The sequence below is a fragment of the Heptranchias perlo genome, chromosome 1 (genome assembly GCF_035084215.1).
Source record: "Heptranchias perlo isolate sHepPer1 chromosome 1, sHepPer1.hap1, whole genome shotgun sequence".
In the NCBI taxonomy this organism is placed as follows: Eukaryota; Metazoa; Chordata; class Chondrichthyes; order Hexanchiformes; family Hexanchidae; genus Heptranchias; species Heptranchias perlo.
The window spans coordinates 110684160-110710613 of NC_090325.1; the positions used below are offsets into that span (position 1 = coordinate 110684160).

Consider the following 26454-nt stretch of genomic DNA (forward strand, 5'->3'; position numbering starts at 1 on the left):
TGATTAAAATGTAGAAGGAGCCTAACATAAGATATCAATAGGAGGTGTTTGAAGAACTAAGCATGAATGTATAGGACTGGGTGGTTTGGGCACAGTGTCTCAGCAGTTTTGTTTTGCCTCATTAAATGTGTAAATTATTGTCTGGCACACTCGTCTTTGCTACATTGATGGTATTGCTGCTTATTCTTCATTGACATTGCCACCCTCTTACTCTGACGTGGCTATGCCATCGTGGTCATTGATTTGCACACTGAGCCCTCCTTTCATGGATCATGCAGCATACAACAATTATGTGGAGAGACGATAGTCTTGTAAGGCTACCCAATTGGCTTAGGTGTGTCTGGCATTGCTTCAAGGTAATAATGGTATGTTTCATAATTATAGTTGTAGCACAAGTTTCTTTGGACCTGCGCTCTGCTTCTGTCCTTGGTTGGTGCATGGGTGTGATGAGCCATGGCTACATTCATAGCCTTGATCTCAATGAAATCATCCTTTCAGTCTTCATTCCCCTTAAATTAAGGGTTGACAATTGTAAACAATTTTACAACACCAAGTTATAGTCCAGCAATTTTATTTTAAATTCACAAGCTTTCGGAGGCTTCCTCCTTCGTCAGGTAAATGTTCAGGAGCTCCTTGAAGCCTACGCATTTATACATCACAGAACAATACATGGTGTTTACAGACTGCCCCTGCAACTGCCCGTTGCCAAGGCAATCACCGTGTTCAGACAGAGAGGTGTCACCTGCAGAACCCCCGAATACACATTCAAGGAGCTCCTGAACATTTACCTGACGAAGGAGGAAGCCTCCGAAAGCTTGTGAATTTAAAATAAAATTGCTGGACTATAACTTGGTGTTGTAAAATTGTTTACAATTGTCAACCCCAGTCCATCACCGGCATCTCCACATCATAAATTAAGGGTGGCACTGATGATTGCCTTAAAATGAAGGCATTATGAGTGCTTCCCAGGAAGCAGGCATGTTCAATATTGGTTGTCACATACCATGCCCACATTGAGATTAAAAACAAATCCCTTTTGGGGGTCACGTAGATGCAACATTATGCATTGGAGTTCGAATGGCAACTTGAGCACAGTCAATGACCCTCAGGACTTTGGGGAAGATCAGCGGTTCTGCAGAATCGTGTTGCCCTATCATGTTGCAGATGTTGGTCAATGGTGAAAGTGATGGAGTCATTGGTCTTATTAAATAATACAACCCTCATCTACTGGATGCCTCTGGACAACAAACTGGCTGACGATGCAGATGTCCCCATTGCTAGCAAAACAGCCAATATGTAAAAATTGAGACCGAGCTGACTGGAATCCACTGACGAAGCCATATGGATTTTACACATTGTGTAGAGGTCTCTTTGAAGGAGATGGCACCCTTCCCCCAATGGCACATCTCCACTGTAATTACCTCGTTAGTGTGCGTGATAAGAGAGTTTCACTGTGTAATGGAGCCTTCAAACCTGATGGAACATCTTGTGTGTCACCTGGCATCAACCCTTTTCTGCTAGATATCTGCTACCAAGTCCAGTGCTACTGGAGCACTAAATGCAGTCTCCAGTGTGCACAAAAGCCCAGACTGTGGAAAGAAAATTAGAAGTAACTCACCTTTAAATAAAGACTGCAGCTTTCTCACTGCTATCTTTCCAGCAACATCTGTCTCTCTGATAGAGGCTAATACATCAATCTAATAATGTGTGACTGCTGCATTGTAGACCGCTTTACTGTTAATTGCTCGCTCCGTCAGACTATTTCCTATTGTGTACAAATTCAGTCCATTACCTCTCAAAGTAAACTTATCCTTACAACAATTTTGTTAGGTTTTAGAAATGGGCAGCAAGCGAGCACTATATCACACTTCTGTCTCTAATTATAATTTTTTCCCTCACCGAGGGTAAGTCTTTTGGTTCCTACTCAGTACATCTTCTGACATCATAGGTGAAAAAGGGAACTCATCACATGGAGCACTGCAAATTAGAGCAATAATATATCAGTGGATTGACAGGATTTAGTGAATTAACATCTGCCCACATCATTTGAGCGAAAATTTCATCCCTTGATCACAAATTTTATTCAGTGAAAGTGAATTACCTCAATATCTTCTAATGCAGAGCCCAAAACTGCAAGTTTAGGGTCTTGCCTTAAATATTCTCTTGGGTGCAGCGGTCCTAGACACTCTCATAACCAGCCTGTGAGTCTTTAGGGGTATGTTGCTCAATAGCTAACAATATGATAGCATGACCCAAGGGTGTAATTATAGCATCCCTTTACGATCTGAACTGGATATTCATGCATGTGCTTCTTGAATCTCTTTGAAGGTGGATTGAGAAAACACTTGGTGAGATGAAGCTATATACGAATCTTTAATCTACTTTATTTCACAGCAAGTGAACATATGAAGCAATAGTTGTGCTTAGATTCATTTAGTTCAAACAGCACAGTTTGTCTTTGAGTTATAATACAAATTGATGAACACACTACATTTACTCAAGTCTAGCCTGACTTAAACAAAATAATGACCCTCCTACATGTACCTTCTAAGTCTGGCCAATGCATGCCCTAACAACTTTCTGTTTAAAACCTGATTGACTGCCTCTATCTCTTTTTTTAATCATCCTGTGTTCACAGCCAGAAGGGACCAGAGACGAGTCCAGCTCAGTGAGATTGCCCTTACCTATCCAATTGTATCCAGAGCATCTCCAGCAATAGTTTCTCTACCCACCCCTGCACCGTTACCTTCGGAGTCCCCCAAGGATTTGTCCTTGGGCCCTTCTTATTCATTATCCATCTGTCGCCCCTTGGTGACATCATCCACAGAAGTGGGGTCAGCTTCCACATGTAGAGTGGTTTTACCTAAACTCAAGTATTTAGCTATAGGTTGAAATGGTTGCTTCATTGCTACAAGGCTGTATGGGGTGGAAATTCACCTGGGCCCCGTTTTGATGTGGTGGTCGCCCCAACCGGGAGGTTTGAGGTCAGCCTGAAATTGGGCTTTGGGCCTCATTAACATTATCTGGCTGAGCTGCATGCGCTTGTCCCGCCGACACCGGCCCAAAGGTAAGACTGGGGGGAAGTGGAATGGCAACAGGGGGGCGGAACCAATCAGGATACTGTGGAGTCAGGGGAACACTCCTGCTCCTTCTGGCTCCATGGGAACGATTTACAAAAGTTTTAAAAAAAAACTTACCTTTTGTCAGCAGCCACTCCTTTGGCTGCAGCAGCTGCTAAAGAATCCCGAGCAGAGCAGGCCCGGCTCCTGCTCATCCCAAAGTGATTTTTGCCAGGGGGCCTAAAACAGGCATTACACACCTCATTTACAAATGAAAGACGCCTAACGCTTGTTTTAGGCAGTCGCCAGGGATGCCCGAAAAATGGCCCGACCCAATTTCGGGTCAGACATTTTTCAGGCGTACTTGGGGTACAGGACGTTGGTTCCTGAAATTGGGTCTCGTAAAACATGTGCACAAGGTCCAATTTCTACCCCTATATATTTTTCCCTCTCTTTTTCCCCCCCCCCCCCCCCCGCCACGACTCCCAGTAATGTCAGGGAATTGATGGACACATCCCCATCACAAGGCTCGCTACTTCATCTCCCATGAGAGTTGCAAAAATCAGAATTTATTTTTAGGTAAAATATTTTGCTTTGAGTTAGGTTCTATTAAGGTAAATGCATTTTTGGATAACTGATTGTTATAGTTCAAGTTGTTAATGTTATGGTGAAGCTTTCCATATTTCATTTTTCTGTTAACTTGCAGAACAGTTCAAGTTTGATTAAAAACAATGTCATTTATTTGTTATTACTTTCTGTGTATGACCAGTTGATTACCATGTCATTATTGCAGTCATAAGTGTATTAGGCATTGATTTTCTAGAACTTTTTATTGTATAACACCCAGGAAAAGGATATTGAATCAAATTCTAAATTATAATACAACCAAATGTTGTGTTAGATTGCTCTGCCTCTTCCAGCTTTTTTTTTACTTTGGTATTTAACGGGTGTCACCGTTCCTCATGAATTTGGCACTGGAAGTAATACTCTTGTCTTTAGGGTTGGCCTAGAGGCAATTCCCACAGGAATTAAATTAATTACCAGCATTTCTCCTCAGTACAACCAGTAAGCACTTCCAATCAAGCTGTTTATACCAGCCTGATGTGAATGCCTCGGTTCACAGCCATAACGTACACCAACATTAGGAAGGTGGAAATTGTTACTCAGATGTGTGATCAGAGTAAATAACTCTGGTGTTACTACTTGCTTCACTGAAATGGAGCAGATGCATTTTCTTAGGAAGTTTGCAGCTGTAGTTGAAACAGGATATCTAATGGCAACTTTACATTATACAGAACATTTTGAATAGAAGCATTTGTGTATGCACTAGCTCCCATCCCAGTGCTGTGGAATTTGCCCCATTCACTTTGCCAGAAGGATTCCAGACCATTGGTGGCAACATAAAAACAACAGTTGATGCAGAATCTGGCACACATGTTTAAAAGTCACAATCATGACGTTCTTTTTCCGACAGCAGACCTTCCCCAAACGCTGGGGTGGATCTGTACAGGTCAGTAATGTGAAAATTACATTGTTGGCCTATATCGTCAGGCTGACTGGATAGCCAAAAGTGGTCAGTTCATGCTTCCAGTCACATCTATTTATGTCAGTGCACTGGCTGTGCTTCCTTCAATGATGCAGGCGAACAAAAATCTTCTTCAAACGGTTTTCCATGCCAGCAGCAGTGGAATAGCTGCATCACCAGACAGACAGTGGTTGAGAGACCAGAAAGTGGACAAAGTGAACATGAGTGAGCATTCAGGCCACCTATGTCCATATAAAGATGAGACACAACAATTAGTCAAGCACAATTGTTTGTATTACTTTAGTCATTCTGAAAATATTATTAATAGTGCCCAGTTGGGTAGGTGATTGTAGCTGTAATATCTCACTTTCTATACATAGACAAAATTAGAGTTTTTAGAGCAAGAGAAACAAATTCTCCAGTTTGATTTTACAATTTTACAAAAATTTCATAGCAACAATCAAATTAGGTTGCCTTTTATTATTAACATGCTGATTTTCTGCATTACAACCAAATTTTTTTTTAAATAAGCCTTTGTGGAACCCTCTAGCATGCCAGAATCAGCTATATAGCAACGAATGACTCCTTATGGGATCTTGGAAACCAAATTATAATTCACTTATAAGAAGGTACTTTGAATGGATTTGCATTTACATTATGTTGTATCAGAAAGCAGTGAGCACTTTTGCAGGCTAGACCAGCTTTCTGGATAAGTTTCTAAAGTCAGGGAGAATATACTTCAGTGCAACTTGCAATGCCTTTTTTCAACCCAGTCCCCCAAAAAGCACAACTTTAATTGTGATTCAACTTTTTATATTTGTGACTTTTTTGTGATTTTCGTCATTTCAGTTAGGATCTGGAGAAAATACTTGATGTATAAAATGCAGTACATGATAAACTCATAACATATGGGTAGATCTAGTTTAAATGTTTAATGTTGGAAAAAAAAGGGATGAATCTGGTTATTTTTGACAGCTGTATATGTTTGTTTCTGATAATTTAAACTGTGTTCTTTTGCAGGTCTTCCTCTGTTTTCAAAGGTTTGCTGCTGACATAATTGGTATCAAGCTAAATAAAGCAGAGATCGAACAATCACAGGTACTGTAAGAACACTGACAAATGAATTAATTTGATTATCTAAATGATAATTTGTTAAATTATTTTAATTTACTCAAATATTGCTTTCTCTATGGACTTATAATTCTAGTAAAGATTTAATAAAGAAATAATTGAATGTGCAATTTTTAGTGAACATATGAATACTGAAGTGCTATCCCATTGTTCAATTAGTCAAGGTTAGAGTCTATCTATAAAAATGAACTTCAGACACTAGAGATGCATTTATAAAGCAGTTAATATCCATTAGCATAGGCATTATCATAAACAAAAGCTATGTTTTTTTCTGTTTCCACTGAAATAAATCCTGATATCACTTCTACTTTAAACAAACGGTACACAAATTGGAGCTAAACATCCCCATTACCGTCTGCTTGAACAAATCCAAATGCAACAAAAAAAAATTGAAATGGTAAATTGAATATAGAAATGGTACAAACCCCTATACTGAAGAACATAAGAAATAGGAGCAGGAGTAGGCCATACGGCCCTTCAAGCCTGCTCCGCCATTCCATAAGATCATGGCTGATCTTCTACCTCAACTCCTTTCCCGCCCTATCCCCATATCCCTTGATTTCTTTAGTATCCAAAAATATCCATCGATCTCAGTCTTGAATATACTCAACGACTGAGCATCCGCAGCCCTCTGGGTTAGTGAATTCCAAAGATTCACAACCCTCTGAGTGAAGAACTTTTTCCTCATCTCAGTCCTAAATGGCCGACCCCTTATCTTAAGGCTATGACCTCTAGTTCTAGACTCTCCAGCCAGGGGAAACAGCCTCTCAGTTTCTACCCTGTCAAGCCCTTTAAGAATTTTATACGTTTCAATGAGATCACTTCTCATTCTTCTAAACTCCAGAGAATATAGGCCCATTCTATGCAATCTCTCCACACTGGCCAACTCTCTCATCCCAGAAATAAATCTAGTGAACCTTCGTTGCACCCCCTCTAAGGCAAGTATATCCTTCCTTAGGTAAGGAGACCAAAACTGTACACAGTACTCGAGGTGCGCGCTCACCAAAGCCCTTTATAAGAGCCCTCCATGCTCTTATACTCCAACCCCCCTTGCAATAAAGGCTAACAAACCATTTGCCTTCCTAATTGCTTGCTGTTTGTATGTTAACTTTCTGTGATTCATGTACAAGGACACCCAAATCTTTGGCTACCAACCTTTCTCAGTCTCTCACCTTTTAAAAAATATTCTGCATTTCTATTCTTCCTACCAAAGTGGATAATTTCACATTTCCCCACGTTATACTCCATCTGCCACCTTGCCCACTCACTTATCCTGTCTATAGCCCTTTGAAGCCTATTTGCATCCTCCTCACAACTTACTTTTCCACCTAGCTTTGTATCGTCAGCAAATTTGGATACATTACACCCAGTCCCCCCCATCAAAGTCATTGATATGTATTGTAAACAGCTGAGGCCCAAGCACTGATCCTTGCGGCACCCCACTAGTTACAACCTGCCAACTCAAAAATGACTCGTTTATTCCTACCCTGTTTTCTGTCCGTTAACTAATTCTCAATCCACGTTATTATATTACCTCCAATCCCATGAGGCCTAATCTTGTGTAACAACCTCTTGTGTGGCACCTTATCGAATGCCTTTTGAAAATCCAAATATACTATATCCACTGGTTCCCCCTTATCTACCCTGCTAGTTAAATCCTCAAAAGACTCAAATAGGTTTGTCGAACACTATTTCCCTTTCATAAAACCGTGTTGACTCTACCTAATCATATTATGATTTTCTAAGTGCCCTGTTACTACGTCCTTAATAATCAATTGTAGCATTTTCCCTACTACTGATGTCAGGCCAACTGGCCTATAGTTCCCTGTTTTCTCTCCTCCACTTTTCTTGAATAGCGGGGTTACATTTGCAACCTTCCGATTCACAGGGACCTTTCTAGAATCTTAGGAATTCTGGATGATCAAAACCAATGGATCCACTATCTCTGCAGCCACCTCTTTTAAAACTCTAGGATGTAGGCCATTAGGTCCAGAGGATTTGTCGGCTTTCATTCCTATTAATTTCTCCAGTACTTTAATTTTTTATTTGTTCTGTGGATGTAAGCAAGCTTGCATTTATTGCCTGTTGTAACATACTCCGGAATGTGTTCAAGGCTGTAAGACACCTCAGGGTTGAGCAAGATTGGTGAACTGTTCAATCTTGCTCTTGCAGTTAACTATGTTATCCCTAGCTCCTCATGTGTTGCATATTGCAGTCTTTTAATTCAACCTTGTGGGTTATCTTGTATAGTAAGGCTTTAGTAAGCCCCTGTTACATACATTGATATGAACTCTGATAGTCTCTTGTTTGATCACATGGCCTAATATTATTCTGTTGAAGTCATGTGTTTCAATCATGAGAGCTGACACAGCCACAGGGGCAAAATATTAAAATAGAAATGATAAGCAGGTAATGTTAACCTAACGTAATATAGTGACTGACACATCGTGGCATGTAGTTCAAGGCCATCACACATTTATACCAATGCTAGGCATATTTCAAATAAAATAGAGGATCTTGAAGCATGAATGAAGCTAAGAGGGACATGGTGTGGAAGTAATTATGGAGACCTGGCTGCAGCTTGGACAAAACTGGGAGGTAATTATAACAGAAAACTAAAAAGTATTAATTGGAGCACAGTAATGATTCGGAGATCTGCACCAGAAAAGTGGGATATCTTTAGGAAATGTTGGTGAGGCTGCAATCAAGTATTCATTCTGGCCAAATCAAAATATATCAAAATGTAACAGATTATCATGGTAAACAGGGATAGTATAAAGGATAAGCAAAAAGCTTTCAAAATATACATGGACTCTAGTGGGCAGGAGATTTTAGTAAGTAAAACCAGATGAAAAAAAGTAATGAGTAACACTGAATGTTAGATTACTGAGAATATACGATCAATGATGGACAGAAAAAGACTCTCTGGTCCATCCAGCCTATCCCACACAATTGTAATACCTTGTGTATCACAGTATACACACATTCCACCCCACCCAAAACCATGTGATCTCCTGAGGCATGCGAAAAACCAGGCCAACTTGGCCAAATTCCTCTCCGACCCCCTTAGACAATCGAAACTAGTCCATGAAATCACTCTGGCCCTGATAATTCTATGCATTACATTACTTACCTTTTATACAAGGTGATCTTCGCCCCAGCCAGAAACAAGTCCAGCTCTCACTTGAAGGAATTCAGCGAATCGGTGTCCACCGCATGAGCCAGTAGCTTGTTCCAGAGGTCCACTATTCTTGGGAAAAGAACTACCTCCTGACATTTAACTAATAAAGGGTTTTTCAAATATACATGCAGCAAAAAGATGAAAGAAAGCACTGGTTCACTTAAAATGATAGTGTGAAATTGGAATCAGGGGACAAAGAAATAGCACTTATCAGATAGTTACTTTACACTGTCTTTGCTCAGGTAGACGAGAGTAGGTTGTCTAAGTCAGATTTTGAGGAAAGATAGAGGCAAAACTAAACAACATGAAAATAACGACAGATACAATCATGAAGAGCTTAAGAGCTTTCAAAATAGAGGCAGTGCTTGGTCCAAGTAACCTATGTATCTTAAAGATTAACCGAGTGAACCTTCTTTGTACTGCCTCGAGAGCAAGTATGTCTTTTCTTAAGTATGGACACCAAAACTGTATGCAGTATTCCAGGTGCGGTCTCACTAATACCTTATATAACTGCAGCAATACCTCCCTGTTTTTATATTCTATCCCCCTAGCAATAAAAGCCAACATTCCGTTGGCCTTCTTGATCACCTGCATACTAACCTTTTGATTTTCTTGCACTAGGACCCCCAGATCCCTTTGTTACTGCAGTACTTTCCAGTTTCTCGCCATTAAGATAATAACTTGCTCTCCGATTTTTCCTGCCAAAGTGCATAACCTCACATTTTCCAACATTATATTGCATCTGCCAAATCTCCGCCCACTCACCCAGCCTGTCTATATCCCCTTGTAGGTTTTTTATGTCCCCCTCACTCTCTACTTTCCCTCCCATCTTTGTATCATCTGCAAACTTTGATATGTTACACTCTGTCCCCTCCTCCAAATCGTTAATATAGATTGTAAAGAGTTGGGGACCCAGCACCGACCCCTGCGGAACACCACTGGCTACTGGTTGCCAGTCCGAGAATGTACCATTTATCCCAACTCTCTGCTTCCTGTTAGATAACCAATCCTCCACCCATGCCAGAATATTACCCCCAATCCAGTGATTCTTTATCTTGAGCAATAATCTTTTATGTGGCACCTTGTCGAATGCCTTCTGGAAGTCTAAATACACTACATCCACTGGTTCCCCTTTATCCACTCTGTACGTTATATCCTCAAAGAACTCAAGCAAATTTGTCAGTCATGACCTCCCCTTCGTAAAGCCATGCTGACTTTGTCCTATTAAATTATGTTTATCCAAATGTTCCGCTACTGTCTCCTTAATAATAGACTCCAAAATTTTACCCACCACAGATGTTAGGCTAACTGGTCTATAATTTCCAGCCTTCTGCCTACTACCCTTTTTAAATAACGGTGTTACATTAGCAGTTTTCCAATCTGCCGGGACCTTTGCCGAGTCCAGAGAATTTTGGAAAATTATTACCAAAGCATCCACAATCCCTACTGCCACTTCCCTCAAGACCCTGGGATGTACGCCATCAGGTCCAGGGGATTTATCCGCCTTGAGTCCCATTAATTTACTGAGTACCAATTCCTTAGTGATTTTAATCATATTTAGCTCCTCCCCCCCCTAAAGCCCCCCGTTTGTCCACTGTTGGGATATTCTTAGTGTCCTCTACCGTAAAGACTGAAACAAAATATTTGTTCAGCATTTTTGCCATCTCCATGTTTCCCACCATTAATTTCCCGGTCTCATCCTCTAAGGGACCTATGTTTGCCTTAGCCACCCTTTTTCTTTTTATATAACTGTAGAAACTTTTGCTATCTGTTTTTATATTTTTTGCTAATTTATTTTCATAATCTATCTTCCCTTTCTTAATCAATCCTTTAGTTACTTTTTGCTGTCTTTTGAAGACTTCCCAATCTTCTATCCTCCCACTAAGTTTGGCTACCTTATATGTCCTTGTTTTTACTCGGATACTATCCTTAATTTCTTTACTTAGCCACGGATGGCTGTCATTTCTTTTACACCCTTTTTTCCTCAGTGGAATATATTTTTTTTGAAAGTTGTAGAATAACTCCTTAAATGAACACCACTGTTCATGTACCGTCTTACCCTTTAAACTATTTTCCTAGTCCACTTTAATCAATTCCGCTCTCATACCATCATAGTCTCCTTTATTCAAGCTCAGTACGCTTGTTTGAGAACCAACCTTCTCACCCTCTAATTGGATATGGAATGTAACCATGTTATGGTCACTCATTCCAAGGGGATCCTTAACTAGGACATTATTAATTAATCCTGGCTCATTACACAGGACCAGGTCCAAGGTTGCTTGCCCCCTTGTAGGATCAGTTACATACTGCTCAAGAAATCCATCCCTAATACACTCAATAAACTCTTCCTCAAGGCTGCCCTGCCCAATTTGATTTGTCCAGTTAATATGATAGTTAAAATCCCCCATAATTATAGCTGTTCCCTTATTACACGCCCCGACTATTTCCTGATTAATACTTCTTCCAGCAGAGTTGCAACTATTAGGAGGCCTATATACTACGCCCACGAGTGTTTTTTTCCCCTTATTATTCCTTATCTCTACCCAAACTGTTTCATTATCCTGATCCTTTGTCCCAATATCTTTTCTCTGTATTACAGTGATTCCTTCCCTTATTAACATAGCCACCCACCTCCCCTTCCTTCCTGCCTGTCCTTCCTGATTGTTAAATACCCTGGCATATTTAATTCCCAGTCGTTGTCACCCTGCAGCCATGTTTCTGTAATGGCCACAACATCATACCCATACGTCGTTATTTGTGCCGTTAACTCGTCCATTTTGTTACGAATGCTACGTGCATTCAGATAAAGAACTTTCAAATATGTTTTGTGACACTTAGTTCTTGCTTTTTCCTTTTTTAACACTTTACCTTTTTCTCCATACCTTCTGTCCCTTCCTGACACGCTTTCCTCTGTCTCCCTGCTCAGGTTCCCAACCCCCTGCCACAGCTTTGATGCTGGGTTAATCGCCTTGCACCTTCTAGTTTTTATTTTATCTCTCGTGCCTAAAGTACACTTTCTTTCCGCTGCTCTACGCTTTTCCCTTTCACTTGTTCTTGAACAACTGTTCAAGATCACAGATCCGCCATGATCTTATCAAATGGCGGAGCAGGCTCGAGGGGCTGAATGGCCTACTCCTCTTCCTATGTTCCTAGAAGTAATCAAGCTAATTGGTGGCTGGTGCAATTCAGTGTGGGCAAGTAAAATAACCTGTGTGTGAACAAAGAGTTGAAAGAGGGAGTTTGTGTTAAATGTAATGCTGAATGGTATGATGTGCTCATCAAGAAAGAGGTCTAAGGTTTATACCTGATAAGTCTACAAAGTCATCAGCTCAGTTCCTAGCTGCAACAAATAAGACAAATAAAATATTAAATTGCATCAGCAATGGTATGGAGAACAAATCAGTGTTGTGGTCTATTGTGTACAGACTTTGGTCTAACCCCATCTGGAGTTCTGCATGTAGTTCTTGTCATCTAACGGGGAGTGTAGTATTGCCATCAAAGGATGTAAAGATAAGCAACTAAGATGATTCCAAATGTCAAGAGTTTGAGTTATGTGAAAGTGATCTGGGGGGGCGGGGGAGGGGTTAGTAAAAACCACAAACGCACAATATGCAGCAGTGGTGAAAATGACAAACAGGATCTTAAGGTGTATAGCATGAGGATAGAGCACAAATCACAGGAAGTGATGATTAGTTTGTGCAAAGCACTATTTTACCTCGCATTTAGTGTAACGTGGCCTTGGAGAGTACAAAAAATAGCAACTAATTTGGTGAATGGTATTGGGCACCTGTAAGACTACTACGGATGTTTACAAGGCAAAAAAAGCAGCTTACAGGTAATCTTACTGAAATATTTTGAGATGCTAAGGGGAGTAGGTAGACTGGATCTTATAATTATGTTCAATATATTACAATATTGTTATTAAGTTATTGTAAACAATTTTACAACACCAAGTTATAGTCCAGCAATTTTATTTTAAATTCACAAGCTTTCGGAGGCTTCCTCCTTCCTCAGGTGAACGTTGTTGGAAATGAAATCCTCGAAATCCAGCTCAGTTAACTAAGAATACACAGGGAATTTTCACACAGTCTGCTGACAGCTGGTAAAGAAGTCAGACATACAAGGGGGAATTTTAACCTCCCAAGAATGGGTGGGTTGGGGGCAGGTGGGAAGATAAAAATTTCAAAATTCTCAAACCCGCCTCCAATGCTCCCACTTCCGGTTTTAACGGAGGCACATTTCGGTGCGTGCGAGTAAGCTGCTTGCCAGAGGCCAGTTGGTTGTTATCATATGCTAATAAGGCACATTTGAAGAGATTTTACCAGGGATTTAAAATTAATACCTCCAGCATGGGTTTCCCGCTAATTTCGTCAGTGAGATTGAGCGGCACTTCATGGGGATGTTTAAACTTCTGGTTCCCCGATATGAATAAAGGCTCAGTGCATACTGCTGCTTTCTCAGTTCCCTGTGGCAAACATTATGCTGAGAGCTCTTGTGATAAGAGACGTGTTGCAGAACTTTGGAGGCTTTCAAACGGACAACGTCAGGATGGGGGACGCCATGGCTGCTTTCCATTGGACTTTGAACGAGGAAGACAATCACTATCCATGGCTGCAAGGTCATGCTGTGGTGGGAGGTAAACAGCAAAGAGGTGCGTAGTGGAGAGTAACAGAGTGGCCAAGGTTGCAGGAGGCAGTACCCACATAACAGGGTGTACAGACAGATGGTCAGCTTCCTTGACCTATCTGAAGAGCAGTGCTTCCGTATGCTCAGATTGACACAGCAGGTGATCACAGACAGCTGCAGTGTCCTAGAAGAAGAGCTGCTCCCTGGTGGCCATGCATTGCCTGTCGCTGTCAAAGTCACCACTGCCTTCAATTTCTTTGCCTCTGGCATGCCCCCTTGACATGTCTCCAGTGGCACTCTGGAAGGAGCTAGTGATGGTGTCCAGAATCATAGTGACGTGCTGCGTTCTGCACAACATTGCGTAGCAGAGAGGATTTGAGGTGGCAGACGACCAAGGCGCTCATCAATCATCTTCTGATGACGAGACCATTGAAGAAGAGAAGGAGGACGAGGAGCAATATGAAGATGGTGCACCCATCACCTGACCAGCCATGTACATTGCTGCTCTGGATGCCAGGGATGCCCTAATAGCTAGAAGATTCAGTTAGTCAGTAAGACTGGAAAAAATAAAGAATTAAATCCTGCGCTAACCCCCCCACTCTTTGCACAAAACAGTCCTTCAACCAAACATACACCCATTGCACGTCCCCCAGTGGGTCCTGTCACATATTCACATTCATCATGAAGCAACTGAAAGGGCGAGTTGGCACTCGGGACACAATAATGACCAAAATGGTGCTAATCAATAAACTTTATGTGCCATTATTAGAAAAAGGAAACATTACCACATAACATTTTGTCAAACACCCATGTACATACCCTTGGTGAATTACAATTGCTTTCTCTTACACTTCCTACTGCTTCTAAGTGGTGCACCTCCTCTGGCTACAGCAGAGGTAGAGGCAGGCTGCTCAAATCCCTGCTTTTGGCCTACGACCTCTGGGTTTTGGAGCCCCTGGGGGCACCGCCAAAGACTGCTCTGTGCTGGGGCAGATTCGGCCATCAGGAGACGAGACAGCATTTCGGGTACTGGCTGAGGGTGGTGGGTGGCAATGGGTGAGAAATGGGAGCGCTTTTAGTGGAGATCCCACTTCCATGTCCCCTTTCGCCACCATCCCTCACCCGAGCCTGCGCAGCGTCACTCCCACCACTCTGCTGGGGAGCAGCTCAATGCCGATCAGTGGCATGTTGTAAGGCCACGGATAAAATATGTCATCCTGTTTAAGGCAGCAGACATCTCCTGCATGGCTGTGGTTATGGCCTGCATAGACTTACTTGAGAGCCGTGCTTGAAGCTCCATCAAGGCGGCCGTTCTCGCCATGGCAGACATTCTCGCAATTACATGCAATTTTGGAGTTGGACTCCTCCATCCTCTTTGCTATTGTGGAGAGCGTGCATGGCACATTTTCCAGTATCTTGCAAAGGTGCAGTTGTACTTCTATCATCCTCCTCCTCAACGATGGAACCCGGGATTCAGCATCTGTTACCAGCTGAGCAGAGCTCGGAGAGGAGTGCGCCCCCCAACACAGACACTCCACAGCTGTCCCTGCCAGGCGAAAACCCAACTAACTGTCTAACTAGACCCACTGAAGTGTGAGTATTTGCGTTGGTGTATGGCTGTACATCCTGTGACGGTGCACCCTGAGAAGGAATGAGCTCCTCTGAGGAATCACCGTCAGGCATGTCCACAGACTGTTGGGAAAGGCCCTGGAAGACAGAAGAAACGGATATGAGTTATTCCTGGCAAAGTAACAATCTTGCCAGTCAGCATACTCTGGCTTCTCATAGATCAGTCATTGATGAAATATGGTCAACATGTGTGTCAGATATTTGTATCTGCTAGTTCCCAGTCTCTCCATCTCCGATTGTCAGGGACGTAGAGGTGCGACTTATCTCCAAGGCCTCCTCTTCTGCATCTGTCAGCTGCACAATTTGTGGCGGGCCTTCTCGGGTCCTCTCCCTTTTCCTTGCGTTTTGTGCTCACTTCTCCTACAATGGGCAGAGGAACAGACCTATGGGCAACTGTAGGTCACCCGATGGATGCAGTGTATTCGGTGAGGGTGACAGAGACAGACGCATCACATTGCATAAGAATTGGGGTGAGTGGCAGTGGTGGATGGATAAATGCGGAGGTGAGGAAGTGTATAAAGTGTAACATGGTGCTCTTGAAACTTAAGTGGGTGTGAGGAGTGATGTGATGGGGTATGCTTGGCAAGACAGAGTGAGAGTGGGGGTTGTTGTACAGGTTGGAGGCTATATGTGAATCACCAACTGTGTACTCACTCTTCCTGAGCTGGTTAGGTCATTAAACTGCTTCCTGCACTATATCCAAGAACGGGATACAATGCTCCAGCTGCTTGTTATAACCCCTTGGTCATGCTATTGTATGACTAGGGCAGCACAGGTAAACTCCTGATCATAAGCGTCTGCTAACAGGAGAAACAGGTGACACTGAAACTGAAAGACGATCTGGTAGGGACCCAAAATTTGTAAAGTTACTTTAGTTTTGAATGATACAGATCAGAAAGGTTCAGGTTTGATCCATGGGGCTGTGGTAAAGAAAAATTGATCATGATTTTTGCTCCTATTTTTATTGAGCTTCTGCTGCAAATGCTCTGCTCTGTTTGATAGGTCAGGATACAGTTTGGTTGTGATGACCTCCCACTTTTAAAAAGCCTGCTAATACAAAGGAGGTAATTTTAACTCCCAAGACCAGGTGGGCTGGGGGCAGGTGGGCAGTAAAAGTTGTTGATTTCATCAGTGGGACCGCAATCTGGCTCCATTTCCGGATTTAACCCAGGCATTTTTGGATGTGCACGCGCATTGGAAACATGGAAGTCGAGTCCCCTATTAATGCCAGCGGGCGGATCGTTAAAGGGGCAATTTACCTACTTCAAATACTTAAGGTAGGTAATTTTTTGTGCATTCTGAACCTGAAATGAAATTTACCTGACCTCCATGGGTTTCCCATGGCTTCTGAAACTTGCCAATGAAACGGAGGCGAGATTCATGCACAAGTTGATTTGGCCCTTTAACTTGTGATTGACACATCTCAAGGAAAGCTCAGGGATTGCAGCTGGTCTCTCAGTTCTCTCAGGCGAACGTTTGGCTGAGAGTTGTTTGTGTTGGGTCTCTATTCACTCTTCCAGCCATCGCTCAATTAAATAAACTGAAAATAATCAATTGTTAACATCCTGAATTAATGTTGAGTGTGTGCACAAACTTATGTTTTTAAGAATGATGACGACATCTGCAATATTGGAATATTCTGCAGTCAAGTTACTTGAAAGAATCATAACATTTTATGAGAACTTGGTTCATTTGCTAATAAATTATAGAACTCCAAATGTGTTTCCAATTCTCATCCATTATTTGCCTTTGTGTGGTCCATCTCTTCCCTTTTTCTGGCCTTCTCTCCATCTTTGGCAAAAGGCTTTCCATAGATGTTTATTACAAGCTCGGACGCCCACAACTATTTGGATTGTGTTTCTTCCCACCCCACTTCCAGTAAATACTTTATCCCTTTCTCTAATTTTCTCCTTCTCTGTCATATCTGCTGTAATAAATCAGCTTTTCACACCAGAGATCCTAAAGTCCTTTTTTGTCAGCTGAGTCTTCCCTCAGCAGTGGTTGACAGGCCCTTTGATTGAATCCATCACATTTCCCATATTTTTTTTTATTCGTTCATGAGATGTGGGCATCGCTGGCGAGGCCGGCATTTATTGCCCATCCCTAATTGCCCTTGATAAGGTGGTGGTGAGCCACCTTCTTGAACCGCTGCAGTCCGTGTGGTGAAGGTTCTCCCACAGTGCTGTTAGGTAGGGAGTTCCAGGATTTTGACCCAGCGACGATGAAGGAATGGCGATATATTTCCAAGTCGGGATGGTGTGTGACTTGGAGGGGAACATGCAGGTGGTGGTGTTCCCGTGTGCCTGCTGCTCTTGTCCTTCTAGGTGGTTGAGGTCGTAGGTTTGGGAGGTGCTGTCGAAGAAGCCTTGGCGAGTTGCTGCAGTGCATCCTGTGGATGGTACACACTGCAGCCACTGTGCGCCGGTGGTGAAGGTTGTGAATGTTTAGGGTGGTGGATGGGGTGCCAATCAAGCGGGCTGCTTTGTCCTGGATGGTGTCGAGCTTCTTGAGTGTTGTTGGAGCTGCACTCATCCAGGCAAGTGGAGAGTATTCCATCACACTCCTGACTTGTGCCTTGTAGATGGTAGAAAGGCTTTGGGGAGGCAGGAGGTGAGTCACTCGCCGCAGAATACCCAGCTTCTGACCTGCTCTTGTAGCCACAGTATTTATATGGCTGGTCCAGTTAAGTTTCTGGTCAATAGTGACCCCCAGGATGTTAATGGTGAGGGATTCGGCGATGGTAATGCCGTTGAATGTCAAGGGGAGGTGGTTAGACTCTCTCTTGTTGGAGATGGTCATTGCCTGGCACTTGTCTGGCGCGAATGTTACTTGCCACTTATGAGCACAAGCCTGGATGATGTCCAGGTCTTGCTGCATGTGGGTATGGACTGCTTCATTATTTGAGGTGTTGCAAATGGAACTGAACAATGTGCAATCATCAACGAACATCCCCATTTCTGACCTTATGATGGAGGGAAGGTCATTGATGAAGCAGCTGAAGATGGTTGGGCCCAGGACACTGCCCTGAGGAACACCTGCAGTAATGTCCTGGGGCTGAGACGATTGGCCTCCAACAACCACTACCATCTTCCTTTATGCTAGGTATGACTCCAGCCACTGGAGAGTTTTCCCCGATTCCCCGATACTAGGGCTCCTTGGTGCCATACTCTGTCAAATGCTGCCTTGATGTCAAGGGCAGTCACTCGCACCTCACCTATGCAGTGGAATATAATTGCCAGGCACATCCGTTATTGTTTTCATCTTTTAATGCTAATGCTGGTGCTGTTAGGAAGTTCAAAATATAAATGTTACTTGTATTGCACTGATCGTGAAATCGCTTCTCCTCCACCTCACCTCCTTCTCTCCCCCTCCCCTCCTCCTGCACCCTCTCTATTCATCCCCTCCTCTTTCATTTTCCCTCTCTCCTCTCCCTTACTACCCTCCTCTCCCCTCATCTCTCCCTCACCCCGCCCCTCCCCGCCCTCACCCTTTGTCCGCCATCTCTCCCCTCCCCATTCCCTACGCTCCCTCTCCCCCCTCACTCACTCTGCCTTCACTGTTCTCTCCCTCTCAATCAGTTGCCTTCAATTGAGCTGCGATCGCAGAATCCAGTGTGCTCACTTGACTTGCGGGTTTCCCACGCGATAATTTACCCACCCACTCGGTTCCCGGCTCCATGCTAAAATCATGCCGAAAATTCCCAGACACGCACGTGATGAATAGCTGCTTGGGCACAATACAGAGGACTGCTAATGTGTCAGGAACCATGCCTAGTATTAGCTGCCACCAGAGAGAAAGAGAAAGAAAGAGAGAGAGGAGAAAGGAGAATTTTTTAAAAAAAATTGCAGTGGTAGATTTTTATCAAGTGTGCTTGGAAAGGCCATGTGATGATGTCAGTGATGTGTTTAATCATGCCATAGTGTTTAAAAAAGGGACTTTTCATTTGTAAAAAAAAATTAAGATTTAGTCACTCAAAAGAAGAAAGTTCTGTAAATTAGCAATGCACATTCCTGTCTTGCTAAAGATTTTAAAAAGAGCCCATACTAAAGAAAAATAAATGTCGACTATCCCTTATTAATTAATGCAATTTTCATAATGTAGTTCCAGTAGACAGGACCAAACTGTAGTCAAGTACTTTGACGAGTTGTTGATTCTAGGTATGTGCTGCAGTGACGAGCATTTACTCCCAAGTAGATATGTTATCCAGAAAGTTTAGGACCTTAGTGATAAGGTTCCCTAGCTTCCTAAGAATCCATTCGTCTTTTTCTGGGATCGTGTTGGTGGAGACGTGTTGGCTCTGGAAGGAAGGTGTGGGGGTCGTTCAGTGTATTGTCATCCAGCCTGATTTCTTTACACCCAGAAAGAGGAGTACTAGAATGAAATGGCAGATTCAGCACCTTTTGGATGATGAAGTATCTAGCTTTTCACTTCAGTTAAACCATTACCTTTTCACTGGAATTTTTGTTACTTATCAATGGTAATGCATTTTTATGCTAATAATTTTTGTTGAATGACTTTTTTTTCCCTTTCCTGTCGTATTTAATTTGTGTCTTCCCCCCTCACCATCTCCTCCTGTTGTACAGTATTTTCCAGCTAAGCGGGTGGGCAGCCAATCTGCTCCTAGGCCTCTGACAGTGTTGGCCTTGAGCCAGCTGGTAAGAGGTGCATGTGAACTGCTTAGGATACATCAGCCTATGTTTTGTTTTGTTGCCCATCCTTTAACGAAGCATTTGTCATCTGCTTACATTTTGTATTGCTCAGTTCCTTCTCCAGTGCTTTGGAGCACCAGTATATTATGTCAATATTTCATTTGACAAGATATAACTCTCAATTACTCTCTACTTAGCACTTCCCAGGCTAATTTGCCAAATACAAAGTTTTTAAACCAATCAGAAATTTGTTCAAAATGGTTTTGGATGTTATAATTTTAATTGCAGTACATTTTCTACTTGCACCAATATTATGGTTAGACTAAATCAGTGTTGCAAATGAAAGTATAACAGCTTGCTTAAAAATAACTGCATATCTTCACCTTAATGACAACATCTGAAAATACAAACTGCACAAAAGCTACGTGCTAAGATGAAGACTTTCAGAGCCATCTTATTTTGATGTTTTGCTCTGTTTTGAGAGCTATGACTTTAATAAAATTAGAATTTAATATCTTAACAGTTTTTATTGGGGAAAAAAGTCAATTGTACTTGCTCCATGATTTCTCCTAAAGAAAGTAATGTTTAAACAAAGCAATATTACAATTAGAGAGTCTACGCTTTGCCACATGGTGCTAGTTAAGCCATCCTATAATAAAGATGTTTCATTGTATGTAATCTTTAAAATAAGGAGTAATACTTGAATCTGTGTGAAATAGTTTGTCCAGTAGCAGTGAAAACACCATCAGCGTTTGGTGTGGGATCATGTTGGGTGTACGTGTGGACAATTTTGTTACTATTTCATATATGGGCGCAGGACAGATGGTTATATTTTATTAATTAGCTAGATCATGATGAAGCGATAAGACTGGAGTTCCATCCCATAAGTAAGTGAAAGGACAGAACTACAGTCGTATGAAATTGAACAGAATGACAGCAAGTAAATAGGCTCTATAAAAATAAGCCCTCCCAACGTGTGCTTCTCTTTTCCAGGTTCAGGAGCACTGGGATTTCCTGCATTAGGCTATTAACATGGTCCAGTAGCATCCTTGGCACAGGCCTGCCCTCTGGTAGGACCTAGCTCTGGCAGAAGGGTAGGATATTCAAGCACTGCTACAGGCCTCTCAGCTGTGTGTTGGGTCTCCAAGACAAACCCTGATTGGAAAACATACTGGGGGGGTGGGGGGGAAGATAAAATAAAAATATGCCAACTACCCACCTGTTTTCAGCCTGCCCCTGGACCCTTTGGACCCTCTACTCCGCAGTGGTTGAGGGGCAGGCCATTAAACCATGTTTCACTGGGCGCCCCTAGACTGAATGCCAAGCTAGCACATCCCAGGAAAGTGATGGAGGAAGCTGGAAACATCCTATCGTCCCTCATTATTGTAGCTACAACGGGTCTGAATCTCTGCAGACACAGGTACAGCTCTGTCCGCCTCAGAAGCCCTGAAAATCCCACGGAAATGTAAAAAAGGCAAGATCCAGCGAAATGGGTCTCCATCCCCTTTTCCTGTCCTATACACCAGGGAAATAGGTGTTCTCTATTGTACTCTATAGTGTCTGATCGAAGTTTAAAATAAAACAGAATATGCTCTGACTGCACAGAAGGTTGATCAGCATATGAAAAGGGCAAAGATGGGTTAATGTTTTGGGTGTCGGTGCTTTGTCAGAATTAATGATCAAATCTGACATGGGAAAGTGGAGTGCTTCAGTCAGGGGTTCTAAGTTTGCTACAACTTAAAACTGTTGGTTCAAATTATATAAACATTGAGTAGACATAGGTTTTAACATGAGCATGATGTCCATTTGAATTTCAGTTAGGCTTCATGTTTAAGGATTGTAATTGAAATCCAATTGGATACTACAGGATAGAAATTCCACAGGAGTTCCCTGATCTCCCACCATAATTTCAGCATGGGATCAGTGGAAACTTCAGAGAAATGGTGTAAACTACATTTATGGTGGGAGATCGGGAGAACCCCTCACTGAAATTACTAGCTTATGATTATATTAATATAATTTGTGTCTGCTGGCCTGCAGTTTGGATTGATTCTCAGAAATTAAATATATAAATATATTATTAATAATAAAACAAAAGGATGATGCTTAGCCTTTATTGTTAACCGGCATGTTCTGTGTGTTTAGATCTTGCAATTTAAACAAACATTTTGGAAGTTAATTGGGATAGGTTGCATGGATTGCTAGATGGAGAGGCCAGGAGCTTTGAGATTAGATAAAGCGGCTGAAAACTCTTCATTTTATAAGGCCTTACATGGGAGTCAGTGACCTTTTCTGAGATAACATCAGAAGGGAAGCTTTAATTAATTTAGACTTCACGTTGTTAGATAAGATGAGATGAAGGTGATCAATTGAAACCTTAGCAGAGTGCTCATTAGCTAATCATCATGTGCAATATATGCCTTTTATGGTACTGAACTCATCCCTGACTACTCTAAAGCTATCATATTCTCTGGTTTCACATTATTTATACCACTACTAGCTGGAATTTATATGAAGGGAAACATCATTTGGATCGAGGACTAACATGTGCAATGCTACACCTGTGACTACCACATGCATGTGAACAAATTTACAGAGCACTGAAAAAATGGAACTGCTGGAGACTAACTTGTGTCTTTTTGCATTATGGTTGTTTGTACATATTTTTATATATTTAATTTCTGAGAATCAATCCAAATTGCAGGCCAGCAGATACAAATTATATTAATATAATCATAAACCAGTAATTTCAGTGAGGGGTTCTCCCGATCTCCCACCATAAATGTAGTTTAAGTAATTTTATACCAGACTCAATATGAATGAGGTACACTATAAAGAAGCGCAGTCTTGCTCACACACTCTGAATGAGCTTTGGTTTCCCAAAGTAAGCTTTGATTTTCTTTAAGACTCTAAGCACTACTCTGCTGTACAGCCATGTACACATAGCAATACCTGAATGTGTGCAGTAGTGGTCCAAGTTTTTGATAAAACCAGAGCATATACTGTTTGGGCAAATTGAAACCTATTTACTGGTGACTCATGGGTGTTCAAACTTGTATCAGTAAGTAGAGGCTCGTGCTGAAACCAGTCAATCTGTTTTTGAGACATTGACCCCGATATTTACGGGGAGTTTTTTTAAAATTCAATCGTGCGATGTGGGCGCGCTGGCAAGGCCAGCATTTATTGCCCATCCCTAATTGCCCTTTAACGACAGGACCTCAATTGAATTTTTTTTCCTCCGTTTCCTGCCCGGCAGCTGGTTAGAATGAGAGGCTGGCCGGCTGCCAGGCGGGAAGGCCTGCGGTAAAAGCCCCAGTGGGGAGGGAGAGGAGAGAGGGCGAGATCATGGCGGGGGGTCGGGGGAGATTGCAGATCGGCCTGGAGATCACTGGTCGGAATCAGATCATGGGGAGGGGGTCGGCCGATTGCGGCAGGTTTGCTTGGGGGGCTGGGGAAAAACATTCCTGCTCCTCCTGGCCCACAAGCAGTGGAAAAACTCTTACCTGCTGGATCCGGCAGTACTCGCCTTCCTTTAGCTGTCAGGTTTCCCGAGCCCTGCGAAACCTGATCTGCAGCCATTAAATCTAAATGACTGCTAAAATCTTAGGCATGCAGCCTCATTAATATATTTAAATTACTGACCTGCCTCTCGAGAGCAGGTTACTCGCCTGTCCCCTACCCGCCCAGGGTAAACCAGAAGTAGGTGCGTTCACAGCGGGTTGGGGTCGGGTTTCACATTTTTAAGAATTTAACCCCCCTCTCCCGCCCGATCTAGGGGGTTAAGATTTCCCCAATTATTTCAGCTGCAGCTTTTATAATAGAGGTGACACAATGGGGATGGGCAATCAGCACCACTGGGTTTAGCCAGCAGCAGTGTTGGGGTACTAATTTTTGACATAATACATGTTGTGCTACCAATGTGATGCTGAATTTACACCATAAATGTGTATAGCACAAAATTGGTATTAGGACAGCAGCAACAAGCTGCTTCAGGGAAATGAATTTTTAAATTGTTGATATTAGAATTTAAGTGATTTGAAATCCTTTGTAGATTTGATTTACAGCCTCCTAATCTGTCACAAAATCTGAATATGTATATATTCACTAATGTCCTTAGTGTGTATATATACATGTACACACGCACACATATGTATGTGTGTGTGTATATTATATATATATGTGTGTGTGTATATATTATATACACACACTGGACAATAGTGAATCTAACTGAAGCTAAGGAAGGAAACCTGCGTAGTTTGGCCTAGATGCAGCCCTAACCTACACTACATGGTTGATTCTTAATGATCTCTGAAGTGACCTAATAAGCCACTCAGTTGTGCAAATCAGGGCAACGGGATGCGCAATAAATGAGGCCTTGCCAGGATCGCCCGCATCCCAAGAACAAATAAGAAAATGTATAGGCGTCTCCTGTGGTGTTGCGAGAAGCATTTTTCTAAGCTGGAAATTGAGTATTGAGGATAGCCACTATACGATACACCATTTGGGATTGACTGGATGCAAAGGTGGCATCTCGGATTGAGGAAAGGGGCATAGTTTGGCAGGCCAGGACAGAGAGGGTTGGATTATGGTTGCATTATGCAGGGGAAAAGATGTTGGGTCAGACAGAGAGTGAGCAGTGTAGGACCTTTCTGTCTGACTGCATTCAGAGGGGAGATAAGAGCAGATTTGGATCAGGCAGAGCATAAAGGCTGAGCAGCTTTGTAGCTGACAATGGAAAGACAAAAAACGAAATGGAAGGACACATATATAGCTTCAAAGTAGAAAGTAAAATGATTGCCTTATGTGTCCCTTTTGCGATCTGTTTGGTCCACAGTATCTCATTATTAGGATAGGCTAATGTTGGGATCTGGGAGGGTCAAACCATGCATCATTTATGTTGTTATGGCTTCATTTGTAAGTGAATCTGATGTGTTTTGACAAGATTTACATCATATGTGTCTGCTGATGAAAAAGGTTTTGTTGAACACTAGTAAGTACTTGCATGTTCCACCGTGAAGCACTAGCAATAGAAATCACTTAACTTCATTTTTGTTTTTATAGATCCAATTAAGTTTTTTAAAAAACTAGTACTTTCAGCTGATTTTTTTTTTACAAGAAAGCGTCTATGTACTTTTTATTTCTATACCACCTCAGTATAAATCAACTGTAAATGAAATGAATGCAAGTCTGTTGATAGTCATGTTGTAGTTCATACATTCCTGCACATTAGTTTTTCGTAGCCTATGTAATTAAAACTGATATAAGTGCTTGCAAATTTCAACACATTTTTTCCATGGTTGGGGGTGGGGTGAATTTCCTTGCGGTTTCTCCTGCTCACCGCGGTAACTTCAGTGGAAGTTCAGCGAGAAAACCCTGTTCCCCCGTGTAAATAGGGTTTCCATTGTTACCGCAACACAGCGAGAGAAGCTCCGAGGAAATTGACCCCCTTGATGTTTCACAGCAGTGTGGGATTTTTCGTGTGAAATACCTGCAAAAAGAATGCAAAGATCCACGGAATAAGCTGGTCACTGTCAGTCTAGAGTGAACTTCTTATTGTGGCCTCAAAACAGCAGTGCTTGCAGGTGGAGTTTCAGCACTGTGGGAACTTGTCAGTTTGTTTCAGCCATTTCAAAGAAGTGATTATTTTTATTAGCTTTTTTTGAAAGTCAAACATGACTTTATTCATTTTGCACTTCGTCAAAATGTAATCAATCTAGGTTAGGATATTATGGCTTCACTGGTTGGTCAGTTGAATTTGAGACAGTCAATGAAATGGCTACAGATGGCTTATGAGCCATTCTTCACCCCTGTTTGTGCAGATTAAAAAAGCACATCTGGTGTTACTACACTTCATCACATCAACAGAGTGACTACTTGAATGTCGAATTTCCACATCCAGTATCATTGCAGTCATTGAATAACAGAAAAATTGACTGTTTTATGACAGTGCTATTGTTGAGGCTTTTGGAGCAACCAAGCAGGTTACTTTTCTGCTTGGTTACTTTTTAAAAGTGTTAAAATCTCAATGGAGAGTTTAGAGGTAATTTAATTACTTAGAATAACCTGCTTGGAAACCCATCGCTGCTGTTTTCTTAGATTTGCAGGAAAAGGTTTGTACAACTACACAGACTTTTCCAATGTAGTGTTTGTACTTTCGTCCTGGCCTTTTTTAAAAATTCAACAAATTTCTAGTCTTGAGGTTGCCAACCACCCGATTGTCCTGGAGTCTCCTGAAATAAAAGATTTGTCTCCCAAAATGGAAGATTCATCTCCCGGGCACTGCTGCAAACAACTCGCGAGAAAAATCATAGGAATTAGAGTTCGCACTTCGGCATTCACAGTTTGCACCTATGGACTTTCTTTTCCAAACTGCTTTGTTTCTTCTTATAGTGCCCCTATATATATTCCATTTGATCCTGCTCTGTCCTTCATTTGAAATGAAGGAACGGGTGACTGTCACTCTCAACGGTGGAGAACTCACCGTATTTGCCCCGAGTATAGGCTCTTTTGCATTCCTATATTTCGCCCCCACTAGTCCTCTGATCTAACACCAGTTACATAGAATGTGCAGCATTGAAACAGGCCATTTGTCCCAACTGGTCTGTGCTGGTGTTTATTCTTCACACGAGCCTCGTCCCACCACTCTTCATCTAA

The 26454-nt window shown here is 42.1% G+C and overlaps 1 protein-coding gene across 2 annotated transcripts in view; it reads left to right on the forward strand.

Annotated features, from left to right (window-relative positions):
- rab28 (RAB28, member RAS oncogene family) overlaps window positions 1–26454 on the forward strand; it is a 151434-nt gene that overhangs the window by 113074 nt on the left and 11906 nt on the right. For both annotated transcript variants that reach the window (XM_067989605.1, XM_067989597.1), the window contains exon 6: window positions 5605–5682. In XM_067989605.1, the coding sequence (XP_067845706.1) occupies window positions 5605–5682 (78 nt within the window). The remainder of the gene's footprint in view (window positions 1–5604; window positions 5683–26454) is intronic.